General features: G+C 43.9%; 1 protein-coding gene across 1 annotated transcript in view; it reads right to left on the reverse strand.

Moving 5' to 3' along the window:
* mgat5 (alpha-1,6-mannosylglycoprotein 6-beta-N-acetylglucosaminyltransferase) overlaps nt 1-18,483 on the reverse strand; it is an 85,384-nt gene extending 66,901 nt beyond the window's left edge. The window contains exons 1-3 of the mRNA XM_079336348.1: nt 18,291-18,483; nt 8,892-9,410; nt 4,130-4,294 (exon numbers count right to left, since the gene is read on the reverse strand). Of these exons, the coding sequence (XP_079192474.1) occupies nt 4,130-4,294; nt 8,892-9,132 (406 nt within the window). The 5' untranslated portion in view covers nt 9,133-9,410; nt 18,291-18,483. The remainder of the gene's footprint in view (nt 1-4,129; nt 4,295-8,891; nt 9,411-18,290) is intronic.
* Nucleotides 18,484-23,392: the final 4,909 nt, after the last annotated feature.

Genomic DNA, 23,392 nt, shown 5'->3' on the forward strand with positions numbered 1-23,392 from the left:
GAAAATGTGATCAATCACTCAACATTTTTCATTGGTTTTTGTCCATTTGCAATCATTTCTGCAGCACCTGCCCTGCACTACACGTGCGTTTAGAGAATAAGTCACCATCCGAGCTTCAGTGGAAACTCAAATTCTCCTCTGAGCCGTTTACATTAAGGCTGCAGGGTGACGAATTTCAGGATTCACGCGAGGGTTTCAAAGTGTGTGGGAGCAGACAGCATCTCTCAGCAGCTCATTAGCACAGAGGCGCTGGTGTGTGCGTTTCCATTTTATTTGTATTGATCTGTACACTGAAGGAGTAGACAGGCTTTACAGGACATAATGCAGAGCACAGGCTCCGCTTTAAATCCGAGCATCTCACAGGAACATTTCAGGATTGAAATGAAAATATGCTGATTACATTATATAGAGGGGTTTTTTTGGCAGAAAAAGAAACCTCAACGTTGACCTTTTATCCTCCTTTAGCGGTTAGTGGCAACACCCAGCAGGTGTCCGTGTCGGTTTCCTTCGTTGACACTGAGACCTTGGATCTCGTCTTTCAGTGTGAAAAACAGAGGTGTATGCCGATCGCTGAAGGAGATAAAGCAGTGAAGATGACCAGAGCGGGTCTCTTTTTAGGAACACAGCTGAGATGTAAGGGACACGTCTTTAGGAGGAAGGAGGAAGCAAGGGTGACTTCGATGGCTGCGAATCGCTGCATGACCGTTTGTTTCATCGGCATCTCAGACTGTGTGTGTGTGTGTGTGTGTGGAGGAAATAATTGCATTTCTATGCCATGGCTCAGCCCACAGACGAGACGCTGCTGGAGAGGTTGATTAGCCAGAACAGCCAAACGTGGCACAAGCGAAGCGTCACAGACTGCCGTTGGAGCGAGTCCCAATCCGCTTCCTGCTGAGCGCCGACCAAGACCAGATCGACTTGTTTTGATCCGATGAAAAGGGGCTTCTGTGCCCGCTGTTCTTTGGGTAATGCACACAGGCTGCACAAGGCCGAAAGCCGCATCTGTCATAGACATAGCAAAAGTGCGGCCACATTTTTGTGAGATTGCAAATGAGAAGAGAGATTGTTGGACAGCACAGAGTAGTAGCTGTAAACAGCAGGAGGGGGGAAGTGAGAATGAAAGCGGTCAAACATGAGGCAGAGAACAGAGGCTTTTGTTGTGGAGCGGATGATGAAACGGTGAAGCAAAACTTGGGGTTAAGCGTCTTGCCCGAGCGCCCATTAGACACGTAGATGAAGTATTTGGGGATCGAACTTCCAACCTTCCACTCGTCCGTGTGGCAGATCGCTTTGTGGATTGTGGCTAATGTCGGCGGTGCTAGCACCACCCGCCTCGTTGCCACTTGCAGGTTAAATGTATTTGTGCTTCACTTTGGTAAGGGCGGCCATCAGGCCCACAAATTCTAACCGTAGACGAGTCAAGTTTTTTGCGGGAAGATGTTTTATGGGAGAACGCTTGTTATGGGAAATCACAAGGTGAACTGCATTCCTTCCATGGCCTTGTTACAGCAGTCAGCAGAAGGTGTCCAGATAAGCACAGTGAAGTGTCAGCTGTCATTTAGCAGGGACAGGCCAAAACCTACGGGAATCAGCCTGTAGAAACTAGCAAATATAAGAATCTGGATAACTCAAATAAGTCTAGATGTGTGGCGCTAATCTGCTATGAGTTGTGTGCAAAGAGCTCATTTCACTTGGATTCGACCTGATCTCAAAAACATGTAGGAAATGGAAGAGAAAATTTGGACTACAACCCCTGAAGGAATAAACAACAACAACAACAAAAAAGAGCTAGAAATCAACTTTGACGACTCAAAAGACGCAGATATTGTCCCGAACATGCCAGAGTCCTCGGCTGAGATAAAGTGGACACAATGGAGGTGGGAACAGTGCGGTCCCAGGGCTGCTGCTCAGCTCCATCTTGATAGCAGAATCTCTGAAAGCACAGGCGTGTTCCCCCCCCCCCTCCTCCTCCTCACTGTCCAGATCCGTATCTTAGTAATTGCCTTCCAGTCAGGGAGGAGCACAAGTGGAGTTGGCAACAGCACTGCCTACCACGCACTCAAAGACAGGAGACATGCTCCAGTGGAGACTCTGGAGTGTTGAAGCCCTTCAGTTCCATTGCCAAGAGGGACGCGGTCGCCACTTTGTCGGCTTGACCTGCACTCGGGATCTGAATGATGGATCTCAAGGGTACTGCTGAAAGTTTCAAGCCAGCAGGGACAAGTTTAATGACGTGACGCGGGTTCATGTATCCTCCCTCTAAAACATAGGAGAGATGGCTTTAACAAAGGGATATTAGAATAGTGTCGACAATGGCCCGATTGAAACCGAACAGAGGACCGACTCATGCTCGCAGTGAGCTCTACATCCCGCACATGATGTTCTAATCATGAGAGCTCCATGTGTGTGTCTTTCATAGTGTGTATGAAGGGGAAACGCAGATCAGTTTCCACCAGTAAAAGAAATGGGATTTCCCTGACAAATAGTCGAACAAATGTCAAAATCAAAAATATGAAGAAATTAAAAAAGTCTGACATCTTGAAAGAAGTTCTGCCAACACATTTTAAAGGGGACATAGTATTAAAAAAAACAGGTTTTTTCTAGGTTTTTTAACATTTATGTGGGTAACCTGAGTTTCTATCAACCCACAAAATGTGAAAGAAATCCATCCTCTTTGTTTGTTCGTGGTCTGCAGAAGTTTTATCACTCAGAGAAAAATGCTCCGTTTCAAATTTTCTCAGTTTGTGACATCACAAGTCAGATTCCCGGTATGAAACTCCCCTCCTCTGGTATTTCCACCCATGGACTCCACCTCCAGCCTAGAGCAAAACTTTTGCACAGGTCAGCTATTTTTATTCTCACTGCAGAGGAGTGACGTCTACGGGGGTCATTTCATTTAAAGAGACATACACCAAAACGGAGCGTTCAGAGAGAGCTGGTTTCTACAGGGTCACAAACCTCCTCTGCTGTTGAGTCGTGTTATATTTTGACTAAAGCACAGCACAGATGTTTCATTGAGAGCACAGGAGACTGATTGAAGAGGTAAAAAAGGGGGATATGTCCCCTTTAACAAAATCGACTTTGCATCTCAGCCCTGTAAACAATCAACTTTTTTTTCACAATAACTGCTTCTGTTAAAAAGGAAATGAACACCATTTATCTCAAGCAATAACATTTTAAAAAAATAAGAAAGAAGCAAAAAGGACAACTCAACATAAAAATAGTTCACCGCTATTCATGCGTCAAGCGGCGGAAAGAGGATAAACACAACACCAGGTGTTGAAGATGTGAAATTGGTGGTCCGCTGTTCACAGAAACCGGCTTTAAACAAAAACAGGAAGTCCAGGTGTTTATAATGATTCATCAAGAAGGCGGCAAGGACGCATGTGACGTTTATTGGCTCGTGTTAATCTGTAACTTTTCAGCTCAAAAGTTCAATCTCGGCTTGAGAGGAAAATGACGCGGCTCTGATGAAAAGCCAAACCATTTGAAATGTAACTTTGTGGCCACAATCCGTCTAATCCATTTCTACAATTCTGCTGAGCTCTTCACCTTACATTCCTTCTGTTTAATGCTGCACAGAAACTCTGAGAGCGAGCCCCAGGATCCCAGAAAAACCAACACCTCGCTCTCTCTCTCTCTCTCAACTGGCCTGAATTCATCATCCGAAAGCTGGCAGGAAAATCAATGAAAACTAATAAAAGGGTCATGCAGCGTGAACGAGGCCTTATTTGAATTATGTCCAAGGATGTGGTCTGGCGCTATGGAGGTGCCTCGTGTGAGCTGTGCATTACAGCCAGCTTTTAGTTGTTTGTACGCCTCGGGAATGTTTTTTTGTTTTATGGAAATTTCTTTTAAATACAACGCGAGTCGTGAAAAAACCACCGTCGTCTTTTCCTCGCCTCTAATTGGTCTCGGCTACTACTGCTGTGCACTTTAACGACCTCGTAAAAGCGTAGGGGGTTCTGGAGGGAAGAGACACTGCAAAACTTCGCCCATACATGACACCAAGTTCGAACTATAAAGACGCTCTGAAGCCTTTATCGAAGGAGTCCACAAATCCAGATGAATGCACGCAAACTCGGGAGGCTTCTCAGGAAGCGGACACGAAGATTTGCCAGCACGTTACCTGCAACGTTGACTTTTTCAGGGTTGGTGGCGCTGGGTGTGACCGTGCTGGTGCCGTTGGTCAGATTGCCCCCTGTGCCGTTGTAGATGTTTTCCACCTTGGACTCCAGCTTGCCCAGCCTCAGCATGATGTTATCCAGCAGCACTGCCAGCGTCTTCTTCAAGTCTGGAAGGCAGAAGGAGGAGGGGGGGGGGGAGCAGACTGTTTGAGTGCACGCGCACAGGATGAAACGTTTTTTAAAATGAAGCAGCATCAGGGGTTGAAGCAGGGTTCAGACATCAGCGTTATCGAAAACAGCTTCATGACATTTAGAGGAGAAAAAAAAATCAATAATTCTGTGACAAAAAACAAAAAAACTGAACCATTGATGCCTTCATAACAGCGTTCGATTCTGAATATGAAGATGTCAAATGTCACCCTTTTAAACATCCTTTAATATGCATCTGTGTAAACCAGTGGCTTTTAATCTCCCAGTACAACTTGGAAGATCGAGGCTTATTGGAACGTAAAGCAGGAGGACAAAAATGGACTTATGGTTTCGTACGGGTCATTGCATGTTTGTAGGAATCTCATCCATGTGCATTGGATTGCTGCTAAATGTTGAACAGCCATCGATGGAAGCATGAGGCAAACGTTTCAAATGTTACTGCATGGCATTTTGGGTATTTCTGTGGATCTGTAACCTGCAGCTAGAGCGATGACATTTAAAGAGAAATCAGTTGAACCGCCCTGGAAAAAACGAACTGTACAACAGATACTCACCATTCGCCGTCAGAAACCTTTACGTACAGCACACAGCTCTGTAATCATCCCAGACTCATGTGATTCTATGAATGCGTTGGCTTAGGAGTGCACAGGAGCGATGCGGGGCAAATCATGCTCTCGCTTCTCCTCGGGTGATGATAATTGCAGCTTGTCTATCACATGCAGACGCCACATTCCCCCCCCCTTCCCCTCTGACACGGCGGTTTTGATCACGTCAGGAAAGACTGGCGACGAGGCTTGGCAGGGAGAACGCCGGGTCTGATTTGTGTGAAGGCGAGCTGCCAGAGCGTTTGTCTGATATGGACGGGACAAAGATGCAGAACAAAGAATCTGGTGGATTTTCAAGATGGGAACACGGGATGGTATTTTTCTGTCACTTTATCAACAATAAGTCAAAACAGGCGCCCAAATAAAAACAACGAAGCAACCTCAATGCGTTAAGAATTGATTTAAACCAGTTATTAAAATCCTTTATGGTGGGGTATCTTGTCCTTCTCGTTCGTCTCTATTGAATTAAAGGGGACATATTAGGACAAATCACCCTTTACAAGGTTTGTGAACATTTATGTGGGTAACCTGAGTGTCTACCAACCCACAAAATGTGAAATAAATCCATCCAGTTTGTTTGTTCTTGGTCTGCAGAAATCTTATCACTCAGAGAAAAATGCTCCGTTTCAAATGTTCTCCTTTTGTGACATCACAAGTTGGATTCCCAGTAAGAAACTCCCCTCCCCCTCCCCTGGTATCTCCTCCCATGGACTCCCACCTCCAGCCGAGAGTAAAACTTTTGCATAGATCTGCCATTTTTATTCTCACGACAGAAGAGTGATGTCTACGGGGGAAAACTCAGGGGGCGGGGTCATTTCATTTAAAGAGACCTACAACAAAATGGAGCGTTCAGAGAGCTGGTTGTCACAAACCTCCTCTGGTTGTTGATTCATGTTATATTTGGACCAAAGCACAGCACAGATGTTTCATTTAGACAACAGGAAGACTGTTTGAAAAGGTTATAATGATGCATAATATGTCCTCTTTAAGAAGTCCTTCCTGTTTCAGCCAACACAAGAGGAACCAATGAGACGAATAACGCTCTTCGGTATCACAAAAAATAATTGACCCTCATTATCCATGGCGCTGTTAGTACACTTCCCCTGTATACATGAGCAGCACTGCCAGGTAACCAGATGAGTCAAAGCTCACTTAGGGACACATTTTAGCCTGTCGCAATATTTCTCTCCAAGGCGATGCAACTGCAAAACAAATCCTGGAGCGGTTAAAGCACTAAACTTGACTCTGCTCTTAATAATAGTGTCATATAAGAGAAGGATCTGAAGGCAGGGCGGCCAGGGATTCTTTATTAAGCTCTTGATTAAAGAGAGGTGATTAAAGGGGAACAGAAGCCCGAGGCGTTTGTCAGCGTTCTCAGCCGGTGAGTCTCTGTAATATGAAGTTGGATATGGATAGCGGACAGAAGCAAAAGAATCACTGACCTTCCACCCAAGAGAGGACAGATAGGATTAGCACCGCCATATAAGATTACACCACACCCAGTCCGCTCTAAAGCCAGCTGTATTCCCCTGATTTCTGATATTTGCCCTACGGAGGCGTGATACGTGTCCGTCGTCATGACACAAAAGAAATCGACAATAGCTGCTGTGCTGTGCAGGAACAAGGCGCGGTGTCAGGTGGAGCGCTGCAAGTGCTCGGTTTCAGGAAGGGGCGAGGGACGGGGGGGGAAGACGATCGCATCCTCGCCTGACTGTGCCGCGAGTGCACAAGAGACAGAGGGTGGGACGGCGCCTGGAGACGGGCTCCGGGGGTTGAGAGGTGTGTTTGGACAAAACGTTGGATCAACAATCGTGAAAACTGGAATAGGAGGAAAATAAATCAATCAATCAAAAAAATAAAATAAATAAATAAATAAATCCCAGAAAGATAAATTTAATTTTCAGTGAAAAATACAATAACTAAAAAAAACCCAAATATTTCAAACTTTTAATCCTTTTAGAAGTCTGAGGACGTGCTGCTCTTTCCTGTCCTGAAGAATCCGTTTTGGGACTGGAGCTCACACAAAACAAGCAGCACAAAGATTATGTGTGTGCTTCATGTTGGGTGTTTAATGCTAAAGTCAATCAATAATGGCAGCCATTAGCATATCATTGGTAAGTAAAAGCTATTGCTAATCAGCAAAGGACTAAACACGGATGTGAAATCTTGAGGATAAATCTGGATGCATCTAAAGACATTTAGTGTGTCCAAAAACTAAATCCAAAAAAGTGCGTAAAAACTTCCAAGTGCACCATCGGGACTTTATCTTCAAGTCATTGGATGAAGATTTGATGAGTCATTGATGGGCAGCAGAGGAGGAAAACCTCTCCCCTTAAACTCATTAAGAATCTTATCAGGGCCAATCATTGGCCAAGTTGAGTAAATAAAGGAAGGCCAGAGTATCCTGCTGCCAACCCGATCTAATCAACGGCATGAAATGGATTTTCATGCGATACTGGAAACGGAGGTCGGCATCTCAGGACACGGCTCCCTGGAAACACAAGATCGTGGATCTGCGAAATCCGAATCATCAACGATGACGATCATTTTCATGTAAAGCTGACTTGGTGTTTGTGCTGGTAAAACATGCACACAAATTATTGGAGACCTTTCCGAGAAGGCGATTCTTCTTCTCTTCTTTTCACGTTCAAACATTCACATTCGGTTTGTTTGAAAATGAACCTGAACTTGTTTGATTTGCTGGATGGAAACTTCTGCTCCTTTTCTTTTGTTAAACGGAAGAACGTGAGAGAAACACATTTTTTTGCATTTGGCGCCTTCTTCTTTTTCAGATCTGTAGATTCTTGGGAATGCTTCTGTATCAGAAATGGGATAATACGTAAAGAGTAAGGCACAAATTGGTGCAAAAAAAAAAAGCGGGGAAAAGAAATATCTGGTGCTGGAAATGTTCGTGCAGAGACCCCAAGACGCAGTTTTTATTTAAAAGTTGGAGAAAAAAAAAACCAAGAAAAAAAAACAGAAACGTCTTCTTTTTTTTTTCTTTTCTTTGAATCTCTGGGAGAAAAATGGGAATTCACATTGTGGCAGCTTGAACATGTTTATAAATCGTTAGCCAACAAGCAGTTTAATGCTCTTGGAAAAGATAAACCTGCCGTGTTCAGGTTTTAAAACCCTGCTCGCTTGGTTCTTCTTCTCCTTGTTTTCTTTCCGTTTAATCTCCAGGAGCTTTACTGTATCCTGCTGTTTCTCTGGGAATTAGAGGAACAATCAATTCCAATCTGGGGTTTCTAATGAAGCCGCCCATCGAGCCGTACAGGTCTATTAACGGCATGAATAACTTATTGAACCGCTGGCGTGCTCCAGTGCAGCAGTTTCAGTTTTTAATCTCGTTCCCCGTTTATGTCCACGGCATCGAAGTCTGCTGAAGAATCCAACAAGTCAAACTCTTTGAGCCGCTTTAAAAGAAGCTGTTGAAAGAGGAGGGAGTCCTCCGACGTCTCATCTTTGTTGATTTAAAGAGCTGTTGAAAAAAATGAATTGGAGGCAGATCAAACAGGTCGACATTTAAAAAGGAACGTCTTCGGCGTTTCCTGGGATTCTCACAAACATGGACTCTACAGCGGCGGGCTCGACGGGCGTTCCCGAACAAAGTGAGAGCCGGAGATAAAAAAGAAATCTCCAAAACAGCCAATCGGAGTGAGCCACTCGAATCGAATCGGCAGGAAAAGGGAGCCGAGCTGGGCGCGCCGCCAAAACAAGGACGGCGACCCAAGTCGGAGCGTCGGCCGATCCGATGATCTCCGCTGTGTGTCCTTTAAAATCCCATTCACAGGAGCAGAGCAGCTGGAGGAACTTGGAGGGTTAAGTGGACTGGACTGGATGGAGTCATACAATACAAGTAATACACATGAACATATCATTGGTACGTACACAGTCGTATCATTGCCTCATATTTCCATCACATGACAAAGGTGAACTTTCTACTCACCGTAAGCCGTCATGGTACCCACATAAGGCCCGTCCATGACACTCTGGTTCTCCTCGGCCAGGGCCTTGATGTAGCGCTTGCTGAGGTCCAGGATCTGCTGCCGCAGCACGGCGCTGTTCTCATGGCTGGCTCGCTGCTGGATGGTAAAGTGCAGCAGCATCATGCCCCAGATGAACCCGAAGCTGACCAGGAAGAAGCCCAGCTTCTGGGACGACAGCTTCCACAGGAACGGCGTCGCCATGCCGACTTGACCAGGAGTTGTTTGGGTGGGGGGGAGAGGGGGAGGAGGCTGCTTTTGGTTGAACCGAGGGTAGGTGCGGGCGGGGGCGGGGCAGGGCAGAGAGGGGGGGGGGTGTTGGGGAGGATCAGGAGGGGAGGAGGGGCATGGCCGGTTCAGTCGATGGAGCAGCGGCTGGGTTTTAGGGTTGGCTGACCGCTCGTTTGCCTCACCAGCGGGATTTCTTTCTCTGACCCATCCTCGTCGTCTAGCAGCATCTCAGACGTCCAAACTGCTGCATCCTGCCACAGAAAAGACACGGCTGGTTAGTCCACTCATCTGCTATATATATATATATTTAAATCTTTCTGAGTGGGTCTGCAAATGAGGCTGCAATGCATCGAAAAGGTAGCTGGAGTATCTAAAGGTTTTCAAAAATGATCGTGTGTGTTTCTTTGAGCATGACTGTGCAACCTTTACAGCAGGAGCAACTATTCAAATGGGTCCACATTCGTTTGAATCCAGGGGAGAAACTTTCCATGTAAGAGTGGAGGGATTCGACGCGTTTGAGGTTTTTTGGGGGGAGAAAAAAAACAAAACTTTTTAAAATCGACTGTACAATGCAGTAAAAAGGAAAGGGATCACGTGACTCCACATTTAACCAAAGCATCCAAGTTCTGCCCGTTTACGTGACATGAAACGCCTCTTATGAAGCTGTTGAATCGCTTCTCTGCCGCGTGAGGCTTTCAGCCTGCACAAGAAAAACAATCACAGAAGAATCAAAGAAGAAGAAGAACCGAAGAAGAAGAAGTAGAAGTTGGATGTTATCTTATCAGCGATGTGTCGCTCGAACAGTAAATGTGGGGAAGTTAAATTCTGCAGCCTTTTTGAACTGCGACTCTTAAAAAAGGAATCTTTCTAAGCGGGTTTAATCAGGTCAAGATCGCATCCGTCGCCATGGATGCAGCACGGCGAGAAAAAAATAAAATATGTATATATATATATATATATATATATATATATATATACATGAATATCACAAAACGCAGCTCTAATTCTTTCACCTGTCTGATCTTCTTTTTACATGCATCGGTGAACGTCAGAGGTTTTGTGGCGAGGGTTCAGACGGCGCCCTTCCGGAGAAACACAAAAGGCAGCCGCACAAAAAGACTCTTTTCACCTTCCGTCCATCGGCTCGGCAAATAGGTCAGAGACAGCTGCGAGCGGGCTTCTCTCGCACGCCAGAACGCCTCACTCATTCCAGACACAGACTCACAGATATGGTTTTAGACGGTCCGACGGTGCGTTCGCAGCCCGGCGTTTATTTATTGTTTTTGGGGGGGGGGGGGGGGGGGGGGTCGGATTTGTGATGTGTAGAGCAACACTCACGCTGGGAGTTCATGATACAAGCCCCCTTGGCCGTTGCAGGGCTGATAACGTCGGATGTCTGTCGCTGCTCGGAGGGCAATCTTTTTTTTCAAGCCCTTTTTTTTTTTTCCGCCGGTTGGAAGCCATACAAGGATGGGGAGACTTCTCGGGGCTGTTTGATCAGAGAGGAGGCGCGCGCTCAGGGTGCTCCCCCCCCCCCCCCCCCCGTGTGGGGTGCATCACGAGCCAAAACCGACGAGGAAAAATTGACTGAACCGCTTCTGAATACACAGACTCAGCCGGAGCTGGCTCCCTGATTCCCCTAACATCCATCCATCCAGTCAGTCTTTGTTGGGAAGCTGTCCAATCACAGAACGGGTTTCTGTTATCTGTAGGGGGGATGCATCTCTCTCCTCTCAGTTACCTTCTGGTTTCTAATTCGGGATCTTAATTTGTCTGGCAGCTTGCCCTCTGGCTCTCAGCAGCAACAAGCCAGTGGAAGTCTTTGTGTTGACAGCCGGCTGAAGTTGCAGAATATATGATCCCAGTCGACTTGGGATGAGAACGTAACAAACTCGCTGATGTTTTGTTTTTTTTCATTGCTGGAAGAAAAGAAAAAAAAATCCACAGCGGGTTCGAGGAAGGTGAAGACAGAAACGATTAAAATCACACGAGCCTGGAAGAAGTTAGCGTCCCGCCAAATCTGCGGGACAAGAGCGTTCTCTTTGAGGGGCCACAGAGCTGATAAGCTGCATTTGTGGTTACAGTTGAGGTTCAATTTAGCTTTTTTTTTTTTAAGAACTAAAATACAAATTTGTTGCACCCAAAAAAAAATCATTACATTTTCCACGGACATCCAAACATTTTTCAGCTTCGTCACGCCGCGTCATTCACTGCACGACTTCAGCGCAGATTTTTTTTGAGTCAGCCGATTCATTTAAAAGTCAGATCAGCTGCTCCTCACTGCTCTCTCCGTGGTTTTCTGACTCGCGGACACTCCCAGAGTGAGGTCAAAGCTTTTTGACCTGATAGTGGCTACGCATGCATGCAGGCAGACTGAGAGCACCAGCAGGCGTGACGAGTGTGAGTGTGAGTGTGTGTGTGAGTGTGTGTGTGTGTGTGTGTGTGTGTGTGTGTGTGTGTGTGTGGGAGTTTTCAAAGGAAACTTGACTGAAAAATGATAAATGCCCTGCCTCGATTTTACTCGTCCAGTGTGAGGACAGAATTGATGAGAAATGGTCATGTGTCGTAAACGGCTCAGTGGAACAGTGGAGGCTAACATTACACAACATATTTTAAACCATAGAACTGAGTACAGTAGGTTTAAAGATCCCATATTACACCCTTTATCGGCTTCATATATCTCATTTAGAAGTCTAATAAAGTACGTTATTTATCGCTAATGTAATTGCTCAGTTGTTCTGCATGGTTCTCTGAGAAGCCCAGCCCCTTTTTACCATATTGGGATTGCAGACTCGAACGAGTCAATGGGCTCGGATCAGTGACGTCATCGCAGTGTGATGTCACAAACTACGGCAAACAGGAGGACGTCGGAGAAGTCGGGTTTCCGAGATTGTCCCGCCCCTTTTTACCATATTGGGAACGCAGACTCTGGTGGCTTGCTACAACGAGCCAATGCGCCGGCGACTAAAGCAGAGCACATAGATGAAGACGTCGTTAAATGAGAAGGGAACTGTCTGACGGTTCGAATGAGGACGCCGGTGTGTGATCGTAAAGACAAGGGGATTAAGAGAAACAATGATATCGCGTCGTCATCATCAGGCTTGGTCGTCGTTCCCGTGGGTTCTAATCACTCGACCTTTGCCCCTGCTCCGTCACAGGCTGCATTAAGGGCCAGACGTCCGGGGCGAGGGGAAGGCCGGAGAGCTACAAACGACCTCCTCTCGCCGTGTTGTTTGGCGGATATTTTGGGAAGGTGAAGCCGGCTGACGCGAGGTCTACACTCATTCCACCGCGTTACTCCCGCTCTAAAAGAGAGAGAGCATTCAAACTGAACTGAAATAACATACACTCAGAGCTGGTTGCGTAACCCAATAAAGCACTGAAATATTCTCTAGATGTAGCCTCGGACATCAATAATGGATCAACACAGGAAAAGGATCCATTTTTCCCCCCCCCCTGAATATAAATAGAGCCTGACGTCGAACAATCAGGTTCATTTTGAAGCTTTTCTGGGGACGACAGGAGGCAGAGATACTTTTTTAAAGAAGAAGACGATATTCAGACTGCAGGGATTTCAAACACAGGGGGGAAAGACGTCGAGGCTGCAGGGCCCAAAGGATTCACCCGGGCTTCCCGGATTATGGGGGGGTGGGGGGGATTTCTCAAGAGACACTGGTCCATGTTTCAAGTTTAATCATCGGCCTCCTGTTCAGTTCAGTAAACCAAACCAGGGTTCGACTTTTAAAGCTTAAAGCTCCGGCGAGGAAGTTTGTGTTGAATTTGGCCCCCCCGTGGACAAAACAGTACAACGCATCACTTTGCCTAAAGGCTTATTCTGTTATTCCCAGCAGCCTGATGGGTTGAATAATATAAATGTCCCTAAAACTGAATCTATCAACAGACTGGATAATATTAACGCAGCATATCACAACCGTGGTTCTGATCTAACAGACAACACTGAGACTCTGTGCAGGCTGAAAGATAGACCATTTAATGGTCAGTGTGGAGCCATTATATACCGTTTAACAGATGTCATAAATTCCTTCCCACTTTGGATATTTCTATACATGGTCTAGAGAATCACATCACCTTTACCCTTTCAATGTCAAACCTCTATTTGAAGAACAATTCCTCATTCCACTGTCAACTGAGGCCATACATTAATTCCTTTGGAATACCTCTAATGACACTCTTCTCTTCAAATATGGTTATAGCTTCTCAGAGTAGATCGTAGTCTGCTAACAGTAAAGTCACCTCTACAAAGTGTAACCAAACTGAACGTATTCACAGAAATTCGTACTATCACAGCCCCTTTAAAACATCAAAAATAACTGTATAGAAATATTTCATCTTTCTGCTGACGCTCGTCTTGACATTTTGTGGCCTCACTGATAGTTTCAGTCGGTTTCATAACCAGCTAAAAACTCCTCGCATTAGCTTTAAAAATCACAAAATGATTGCATAATAAACTCTTTATCATCGGTATAAAACCACCGAGACATTTCATACATGAAGACACACTAAGCTAACTAAGCTAATCGCTAATCGCTAACCTGATGCTGAAAGAACCTTCCATCTGGCTCAGTCAATACGAGTCTTTGAAGTATTTGTAAGAACTGGAGTAAAACCTCATCTCCTCCCAGTCCACATAGACTCTCCCAGACTAACACTCACGGGCCAAGTTGATCCTGATAAGACCGCCCTGCTTCCATGGAGATCAGTGTGACTCTGCATCTTAATGAGCTTCTTCGCATAAGCCCCGCCTCTCAATTATTCATCAGGTGGATCATACGGCTCTGGTCATGGATCCAGCCAGCTTCTCCTGTGGCTAACAAACTTCCCGCCACTTCAAAAATACTAAACCATCCCTTCTGTATTTGTCTATTAAAAAACGACTGTTCTGACTCCTCACAGCGCTTTTCCATCACAGCTCGGGGTTACGTGTGACGCCCTAGGATTTGCCGGACGTGTTGCTGCAGGAGCTTGGGACGGAAAACCCGACATTCCGGTTGGGAGACGGCCGACTCTGCTAATTTCTGACCTGCATGAGACGACTCGTTTATTTGACACACATGCTTTAAAAAGCATGGCTGATCAAAGTCTACAACAATAAAAGGATGAGTGTATTAGTTAGGCTGGAAAAACTTCCTGTATTTACTGCCAACTGAACGGACTGAATACAGCGTATTGAAATATTCCTTCAGTTACACTCAGTCACACACACACACACACACACACACACACACACACACACACACACACACACACACACACACACACACACACACACACACACACACACACACACACACACACACACACACACACACACACACACACACACACACACACACACACACACACACACACACACACGATGTGAAGTTCACATGTACAATCGCACCTCTGTGACATGACCTGACATGTGAAGAGGTGAAGAACACGTGTGAAACGGCCCCAACACTTCCTCCCTACACTCAATACAACCTGCTGTGCGCACCTGATTTAAAAAAAAAAAATATATATATATATATATATATATCACATGGCCATCCTTGACCTCCATGGGGAAGAAGTCCAGCTCCGGCGCTCGAGTCCAAATCCAACCAAAGTGCGACGACGTGAGACGGTTCAGGAACAGGTTGATGTGGCTCGAGCAGAATCCCCGGGAAGCTTCAACACCTGGTGAGAATCAGTGAACCTCGCAAAAGGAAAAAAATCGCCTCAGCACTTTTTTTTTAGGTTGATAGGGAGGGCAGCGTTGTCATGGAAACCTGCAGTGTCACACTTAAGAAAAGGCGTTTTTGGAAGAAAAAAAAAAAGATATTTCTGAGAGGCAATCACAACCGAATCCAATCAGAAGCTTCGACACAGACTTCGAAGTATCACTTTCCTCGGACTCGCCATGACATGTTCAAACTGTCGCGCGTGAACTGCGGGCAGACGAGAGCATCCTGAACACGACCTGCGAGACGACGAAAGACAAACCAGCTGACAGCAAGTGTGGCTTAGAATTGGAGATGAGGCGCTTCCTCTTTCCTGTCATCGCGACCACATGCAAGCGCCGGCTTCATGGTAACACAAGCGTTTCCTGTCGCAGTGAACTCCTGAAGGCCAAACTTAACCTTCTAAAGTGGCAATCTTTAAAAAAGCTCGCTGCAATGCATGACATTTATCAAAACACACACACATCATACCGTGCCTGGAAGGGGGGGGGGGGGGGGGGGGGGGCTTTCAGTGACAACTTCCAAACCCCCAAGCCAAACACATAACACTTCCCCCCCCCCCCAACATAAACCTAATCCTAATTCAGATTTGGGCTCCTAATGCAATCCAAATCCCTTCAAAACCCGTTCAAGAAGTCAGGAGTGGCAAAATGTCCTCGCTTTTTTTTTTCTTTTCTCTATCCTTTTACGGAGTTTATCACAAGCTCCACCCTGTGAGCAAATGTGCATTTGAATGACGTGTGTGAAAAGGAGCTCTTAAGAATGACGTGACGATAAAAATTTAAAAAAATGAAGCTGGTTTTAAACCTGAGTTTGACCTGCTAGAAAGGAAGAAGAGTGTGTGTGTGTGTGTGTGTGTGTGTGTGTGTGTGTGTGTGTGTGTGTGTGTGTGTGTGTGTGTGTGTGTGTGTGTGTGTCCTGAGAGAACAGGAGGCCTTTAAATCACAGAAAGGCCAAGTGTTCCACTTCCCTGCCTGGCATCCGTCGCCACAGCCCCGATGCCTCCACATTCAATCCTCCCTCTTCATCCCTCCACTCCAAGCCTCCCAATGCACCCCACCTCCCGTAAACACACACACACACACACACACACACACACACACACACACACACACACACACACACACACACACACACACACACACACACACACACACACACACACACACACACACACACACACACACACACACACACACACACACACACACTCCAACGACTTCTTCCAGTGAAGCATGCCACCAAAGCAAAGCTCCTTTTCCTCTGGATTTATAATCCCAAAGGGCTCTAGATGAAGAAGTAGGGAAAAAAATGGCTGAAAGAGCTCTTTATAAAAAGACCTTGGGATGGTCAGCGTTCGCTCTCAACATACGGGGGTTAGTGTTCATCTGGGTCACGTTTGCCAAAGAGAATATGTACCTGACCTCTGCGTCGAAAATCATCTTTTAATGGCGCCTTGTTGAAAGTGCACACAATGGCACGTGCAGCCTGCATGATAATGACACGATATACATCTCGTGTAATTAAATTAGCATGTCATAACCTGATTACGTGGAGCTGCTCCTGAAAATTACTCGACTGCATGGTGAGCTAAGTGCTTCTGCGGAGAGCCAGAGTGACCTAACGCGCACACGCAGAAAATCACTTCTCACTGTTGCTATATTAACTTGTCACAAGCTAATACATTAAAAGATGTAGCCTACTTGTTTAAAGGGGACTTATTGTAAAAAAAAAAAAAAAAAAAAAAAAAAAAAAAAAAAGTTTGTGACATCACAAGTGGGATTCTGGTAAGAAAATCCCCCCCCTCCCCTGGTTTCGCCACCCATCCACCTCATACCAAGAGTAAAACTTTTGCACAGGTCTGCCATTTTTATTCTCTCTACAGAGGAGTTATGTCTACAAAAACTCAGGTGGGGTCATTTCATTTAAAGAGACATACACCAAAACGGAGCGTTCTGAGAGAGCTGGTTTCTACAGGGTCAGAAACCTCCTCTGCTGCTTGATTCATATTATATTCGGACTAAAACACAACACACGTTTCATGTAGAGCAGGGGTGCTCAATACGTCGATCGCGATCTACCAGTCGATCGCGAAGGCAGTGTGGGTAGATCGCAAAGCATTATAAAGTAGACGTCAGCCTATCGTTCGTCCTCACTATGAAAAAAAAAAAACGGCTCAGCCCTCCGCGCCTCCGTATTTTCCATCAATAATATTATTTGGATGGATAAGTAATAATGTGACTAACCATGGCATTACAGTTAAAGTAATTATGACTCAGTAGTATACTTGGACTTTTAATTTTAAAAAATTCAACAGGATGAGACAGGAGAGAGACATGAAGACCAGGACCCAGTTACATACAAAGGCCAGACTCATTCTTTCTCTCTCTCTCTCCCCCCCTCCCACACACACACACACAACCTATACCAAACACTTAATATACAGATATAGAGCTAAATTCTAAATAAATATATGTTTTGCACGTTTATATTAGGTAGATCATTTTGACTTGGTCATTTTATAAGTAGCTCCCATGCCGAAAAAGTGTGAGCACCCCTGATGTAGAGCAAAGGTGGGACTGTTTGTAAAAGGTGAAAAAAGGGGTCCCCTTTAAAATAGGCAGCGCGTGACCTTCACGTGCAACTCGACACAATTAAACAAAACAATTGATCGTCACCAATATGCTAGGTAGTTGAGGTTTTTTTTTCTTCAAACGACAACATTTTCCAACTACGCATTTCAATGTAAGACGGTGTGAACTGAAGTGCATTAACTTTGTGCGGTTGTTTTTTTCACCGCACGACACTACATCGCTTTGAAGTAAGAGCAACTCTGCCTGTGTTTGTGTGCGTCGTCCTTCACTGTCACACTGGAGAGTGCAGCAAAAATCGTACCTGTTCTCAGTGAATTAATAAGCTCGGGTCCAAACATACAAGCACAATTCACACAGTATCCTCCACATTACAGTAACCATTAAAGGCTGATAATGAAGCAGAGTGGGCTATTTATTAACAACCTGTTCGACACAGTATTCATTCATGCATGCAGGTATACAGTACATGTCTGCTGGGACACACTGGGATAATATCATTGTAGTACAAGCTAGCTAAACCTGCTGTTTAATAACAATGGGAACCTCCGCTTCAACACAGCGAGCTGCAAGCTATCGCCATCCGTGGCTACATTAAGCTATCATCAATTTCCAGGATGTTTAGGTGGGCTAGCCACCGACACACACTTCCACAACAACAACACACGAAGGCGCCGCAATGACAAGTCGCCCACTCCCGAACACACACACACACACACACACTCTCTCACACAAACACAGCTCGACACTGCGCCTCTTCTTCCGAGCACAATGGAGCCACGAAACCCGCTGCCGCTAACAGAATGGATCTTACCTCACTATAGGGTTTTTGACGGTAGCCCAGGGTGTTCTTCTGAGGTTTGGGTGAGACATAAAATCCAGCGACTGGGCAGTGAGGAGACGTTGACGCCGTTTGTAAATGTGACCGTTAAAAAGGGAGAGACTCCGGCCACGGAGCACGAGCGTCTGTGTTCGCTCTGCCCACTTGCAGGGACGCGAGTGACACTTTAGGGACCGTCGGAATGTTCACTTATTGGAGAAAACGAAAACGCACAAACTGCGTTGATATCGAGCACTGTTGGATGTAAATGCGTCAAAGTTCTGCACAAATCATGAGCAAACATGTCACAAATGTGTTGACTCACCTACTTAATTAAAGTTATTCCTACTACATTTACTTGACAACCATAAGCTACTGAAAAGTAATAATTTAGCGTCTTCATTGAAGATCCACATTTTATGCATTGTTGTTAAGATTTCTATGATCTATAAAGTACCTGAATGCGTATCCCACTCATATATAAAACAAAGTCACAATAAAACTCATTTTAATTTAACTTAATCTGAAAGCTAATTAATAATGAAACAATTAAGAATCCCAAAAACAAACTTCGAGACTATCTAACTGCGGGATAACCAAACGCAAGATAGAAGGCAGGACATAATGTGGGAGGATTTTGATTGGATTCTTTGCTCTGACAAAGCTGTATATATATCATTAAAGGATATTTTAGTTCATATAATTACTTCCCATATTATGAATCTGGTAGATTTTAGCATTAAGTAATAGCAGCATTTGCCACTTGAAGTTAGTTCAACAAAATAGGACGGTCCCTAACTCTATGATGCACAACCACAGAGCAATACAAGCTTTGTGTTTACTGCCATCTGCTGGCTATCAGACACTCACAGAGCACAGAGAGTCACAGTAATATGCTTTTTGTATATTTATGCAGTAATTCTGAGCCTGAAAGCAAACTGAGTTACTAAATCATTCAAAGGACAAATTAGGTTTTGCTTAAAGTGCTAAAAGGTAAAACATTACTCCATAATTGATGGACTTTTTTGTCTAGTTATGACTATGTTGCCAGTCCTGGTGTGCTATTCATGTTTCTCTTTTTCTCTACCACACCCAGTAATTGCATAAAGATCCAGACTTAGGGCAATTATATTAATTACATTTTTTAAAGAGTGTTTGTTGGAAATACAATAAAGTCTCTTGGATAAGAGGCTAAAGAAATGGCTGAAAGGGAGAGGTGGGCCTGCTGTGAGGGGAAAACAAACACTGAAAGGGAGCTGTGTACACAATAGCTTCTTGTAGGTAACACATTCTTTATCCATGTAGGTCATTATGTACAATGTATCCAGTTGTTGTTGTTTGGGGTTTTTTTTTATTATTATAGTAGCTGACGTTAGATAATGTTACTTTATTTAAATATATGTTTTCCCTGATCCCTTGAAAATAAAAGAATAAAAGTACAGCTCAATTTGTACTGGAACATTTCAAATTAAACATTCTACAATTGTCATTGGCTTTATTAGATTTCTTGATAAAAAGGAAGAAATAAAGTGATTTATAAAACAAAGATTTTCAAGTAAGTCAAAAATGTTCATATCCTGGGGGGGGAAAAGCTGATATACAGTCAAAGCATCTGACAATACCACAGACCACCAGTCGGGGTCCGGGAGGCAGACACACTAGGTACTTTTAAGAATAGACTTAAGACTTTTCTTTTTGATAAATCTTATAGTTAGGGCTGGCTTAGGACCAGCTCATAGTTATGCTGCTATAGGCCTAGACTACCGGGGGAACTGGCACCAGGATCTCTTATCTCTCTCTCCCTCTCTCTCTCCCAGCTTTCTTATCTTATAGTAATAAGATATGTCTATAGTGACAAGCAGTAGCTTGTCACTATCTTTGTATTCTAACCTCTCCTTTTGAGCTCTCTTAGGTTCCTTGAGCTCTCTTAGGTTCCTTGGGACTGTTGGTGAGGATGGCCTGCCCAGACAACCCCCCCCCCATCCCATCCTATTCTTCTTTCTGCATCTTGTCCCATCTCCCCCATCCCATTTTCAAGACCAGCACAGTTTAGCAGATGGCTGTTCCGTCATGAGCCCAGGTCTGCTGAAGATTTCTGCCTGTTAAAAGGAAGTTTTTTCTTGCCACGCTATGACGGATTAAGCTGGGCTCTTGTAATATAACCATCAGTAAGGTCCTTTACCTGCTTTTTGTAAACATAACAATGAGCATGGTCTTGTTACCTGCTCTTTTGTTAATGTTAACAGACAAACAGTAAGGTCCTTTACCTGCTTTTGTAAAGTGTCTTGAGATAACGCCTGTTATGAATTGACGCTATATAAATAAAGACTGATTGATTGATTGATTGAGACCAGGTGTTCTCAACTGGTGGGTCGGGACCCAAATGTGTGTCTTGGCTCTAATTGTAGTGGGTCCCAAGCTTGTGTCTAGAAAAAAAAAACCTGGTCTTAAACTGAATTATTCTTTTTTTAGAGGTGTTGTTGAGTTGTTTTGTTCAGTGTCTTTCTTCCATCAGACGTTTTGCACCGTCTGTGGTTTAAAAAAAAAAAAAACAGTTGATGGAAACTGCAAACAAAATAAAAATGCATACCTTTTCATTAAATATATTTAATTTGTTGAAAAGAAAAATTTGGGCACCATTTTTCAGGGAGCCGATGGTGGTATGTCCTGAGGCTAGACGGATATAATAAGGAGCCAGTGGTAACACTTTAAATAAAGGTTGTGTTATGCAACACTAACTAATTGCTTATTAACATGTTAATTATTTGCATACTGGCTGCTTGAGAGTCATTATTGAGTGTATTAGTATCTTATTCTACATGATCAGAGCTGATAGCTAAAAGGCCCTTAACTAAGAGTTTTCCCTTAATACCTTCCATTTCTGCTCATTTCAAAATCATGCTAGTTTTTGAAAAATGACCAACCCTATCTTAACTTCTCTTATGATGACACAAACCGTCAGTGTCTAATTTTATCCCTGTGTAAAATACTCATACATCCATTAGACAGCGTCCATTGGGAAACAATACACATCTCAAACTCAGTGTCTGAGAAAATAGATTTATTATTCAAACAAGTGACATATACACAGTGGGTTCATGGTTCTAATTATCAGAAAGAAATATGAATATAGCTGAGCCACAATCGATTTCAGCAATACTCCATGAGGAAGACGCACTTTGATGACATCAATTATAAAATTCGTATCCTATTCAGACATTGAAAGCAAAAGGCAGAGCAGAGTTGATTTCCTCTAAGGCACTCATGATTACACATATTCTCAGTTTACTCGTAATAACATGACAAAAACACAGCGGGTGTAAACTTGTTTTTTTTTTTAAGCCAAAACAATGCGACAGTGTTTATCTCAGATATGACAAACTTTAATGTGAAAGCAAAAGGAAGGCTTTTTTTTTTTTTTGTAGGAAAAGTTCAGCGTTCAGAAAAAGAAAGAAAACTCATTTCTGCATCACACAGTAAATCAGATGAATGACCTCAAATTGAAATAGTCTCTCATTGTCTCACTATGAAAGGACTGTTTATAAATTAATTCCTACACAGCACAAATGAAGGACATAATGGTATGAGTAGAAAATTAATTCCAACTTAAAATTTCTGTTTGTTTTTGAAAAATGTGTTCCTGGTTTCAGACAATCAATGAAAAATGCAGGACTCCCATTTCTAATCGTCTCCCATTGACTGTGCATGCTTAAAGCAACAAGATGTAGCTTTGGTTAGCTTTGGCGGGTCTCCAAGTGCAACAGCACGGTCGTAGGACAGACATTGTGCTGTTGCACCTACCACTCCAAAACAACCCGCATTTATTGACAAGCAGTGGGTGAAACGCCGGCAAAAACATTTCAAGAAGCCAAACAACAAGTTATTGGATTTTGCGCAAACATGACATTGCAAACAACTTAATCCTGTGGTTTGTGAACTGTTTGCATATGGAATAAGTGTTTGTATATGAAACTGTTATCATGATATATTGGCTGTGGATTAGTGGCTTCATTGGAGACGGTGATTTATTGTTTGCTTTTTAAGGTTCCAAAAGTATAAAGCTAACTAGAAGATTGGCAAGGAAAGAGACAACTTGTTGGTGTTAGGATAGATGACTTTATGCACCTAAACAATACAGCCTTATGTTACATCCAAATCTAGTGTGAACAACTTTTGAACGGCATGTACACTCTGCTCCTTGCTCAGTCACTGTCTTTTTCGCTTCTTAGCTTCATCCCTCACCATCATCTTCCGTCTCTTAGCCTCAGCCACTGTGTGAAACAATATCCAGACAAGCTAACATGCTAGTACCTAAACGCAGTATGCATGTATCGTGAGAGAATGGTAGACCACGGCCAAACTTACAAAGTGTTATAAGCGGGTATGCGGGGGCGATCTGTGGACATGAGATAAACTCCAGTCCTCCTGTTTAAAGTTGTCGTACTATTCAAGCTGGAAAAGTTACATATCCTTCCTTTAAAAGGCAGATTTGGCTAGTTAGCTGCTAATTTTATCTTTAGCCAGCTCGCATATCTCTTGAAAAAGATTTCTCTAGCTGACTTTAATGTTTTTAGTCAACTCCTCTACAACACAAAGGGATCTTAAACATTCAATTGACAAGAAACTACGGAATATACTTCCATAAGAAACAGGATAATTCTGCATGTCCCCGGGCTAGCTAGCTTGTCCCAGTGTTAAAGTATGATGTGGAAAAATGTAATGTCAGTCCATTCATTCAAGCACACCCCCGTGGCAGTATAGCTTATGTCCTGTACTACTTCAAATTGCCAAAAATACATTTGATTTATAACACTGGGAAAGGAAAGGATTTTAAGGTGAGGGCTAACTGATCTACTTGGCATACAAATAGCGGATTTGGGTAATATTGGTTGTTGTTGCTGAATAGTGAACTCCTGAATATCAGTTAAGAATCAGAACTGAGCCATTATACTGTAAACTCTAGGTTGAACATGCTAATTTGCCCTCATCCAAAAACAGATCATTACCAATTTGCTTCATGGCCACAAGGTTGTGAAGTAGGTAGCGAGTTAGCCAGACAATCACATCATTGCAATCTGATTAAAGCAGAAAAAAAA

This window comes from Symphodus melops, assembly GCF_947650265.1.
Source record: "Symphodus melops genome assembly, chromosome: 23".
NCBI lineage: Eukaryota > Metazoa > Chordata > Actinopteri > Labriformes > Labridae > Symphodus > Symphodus melops.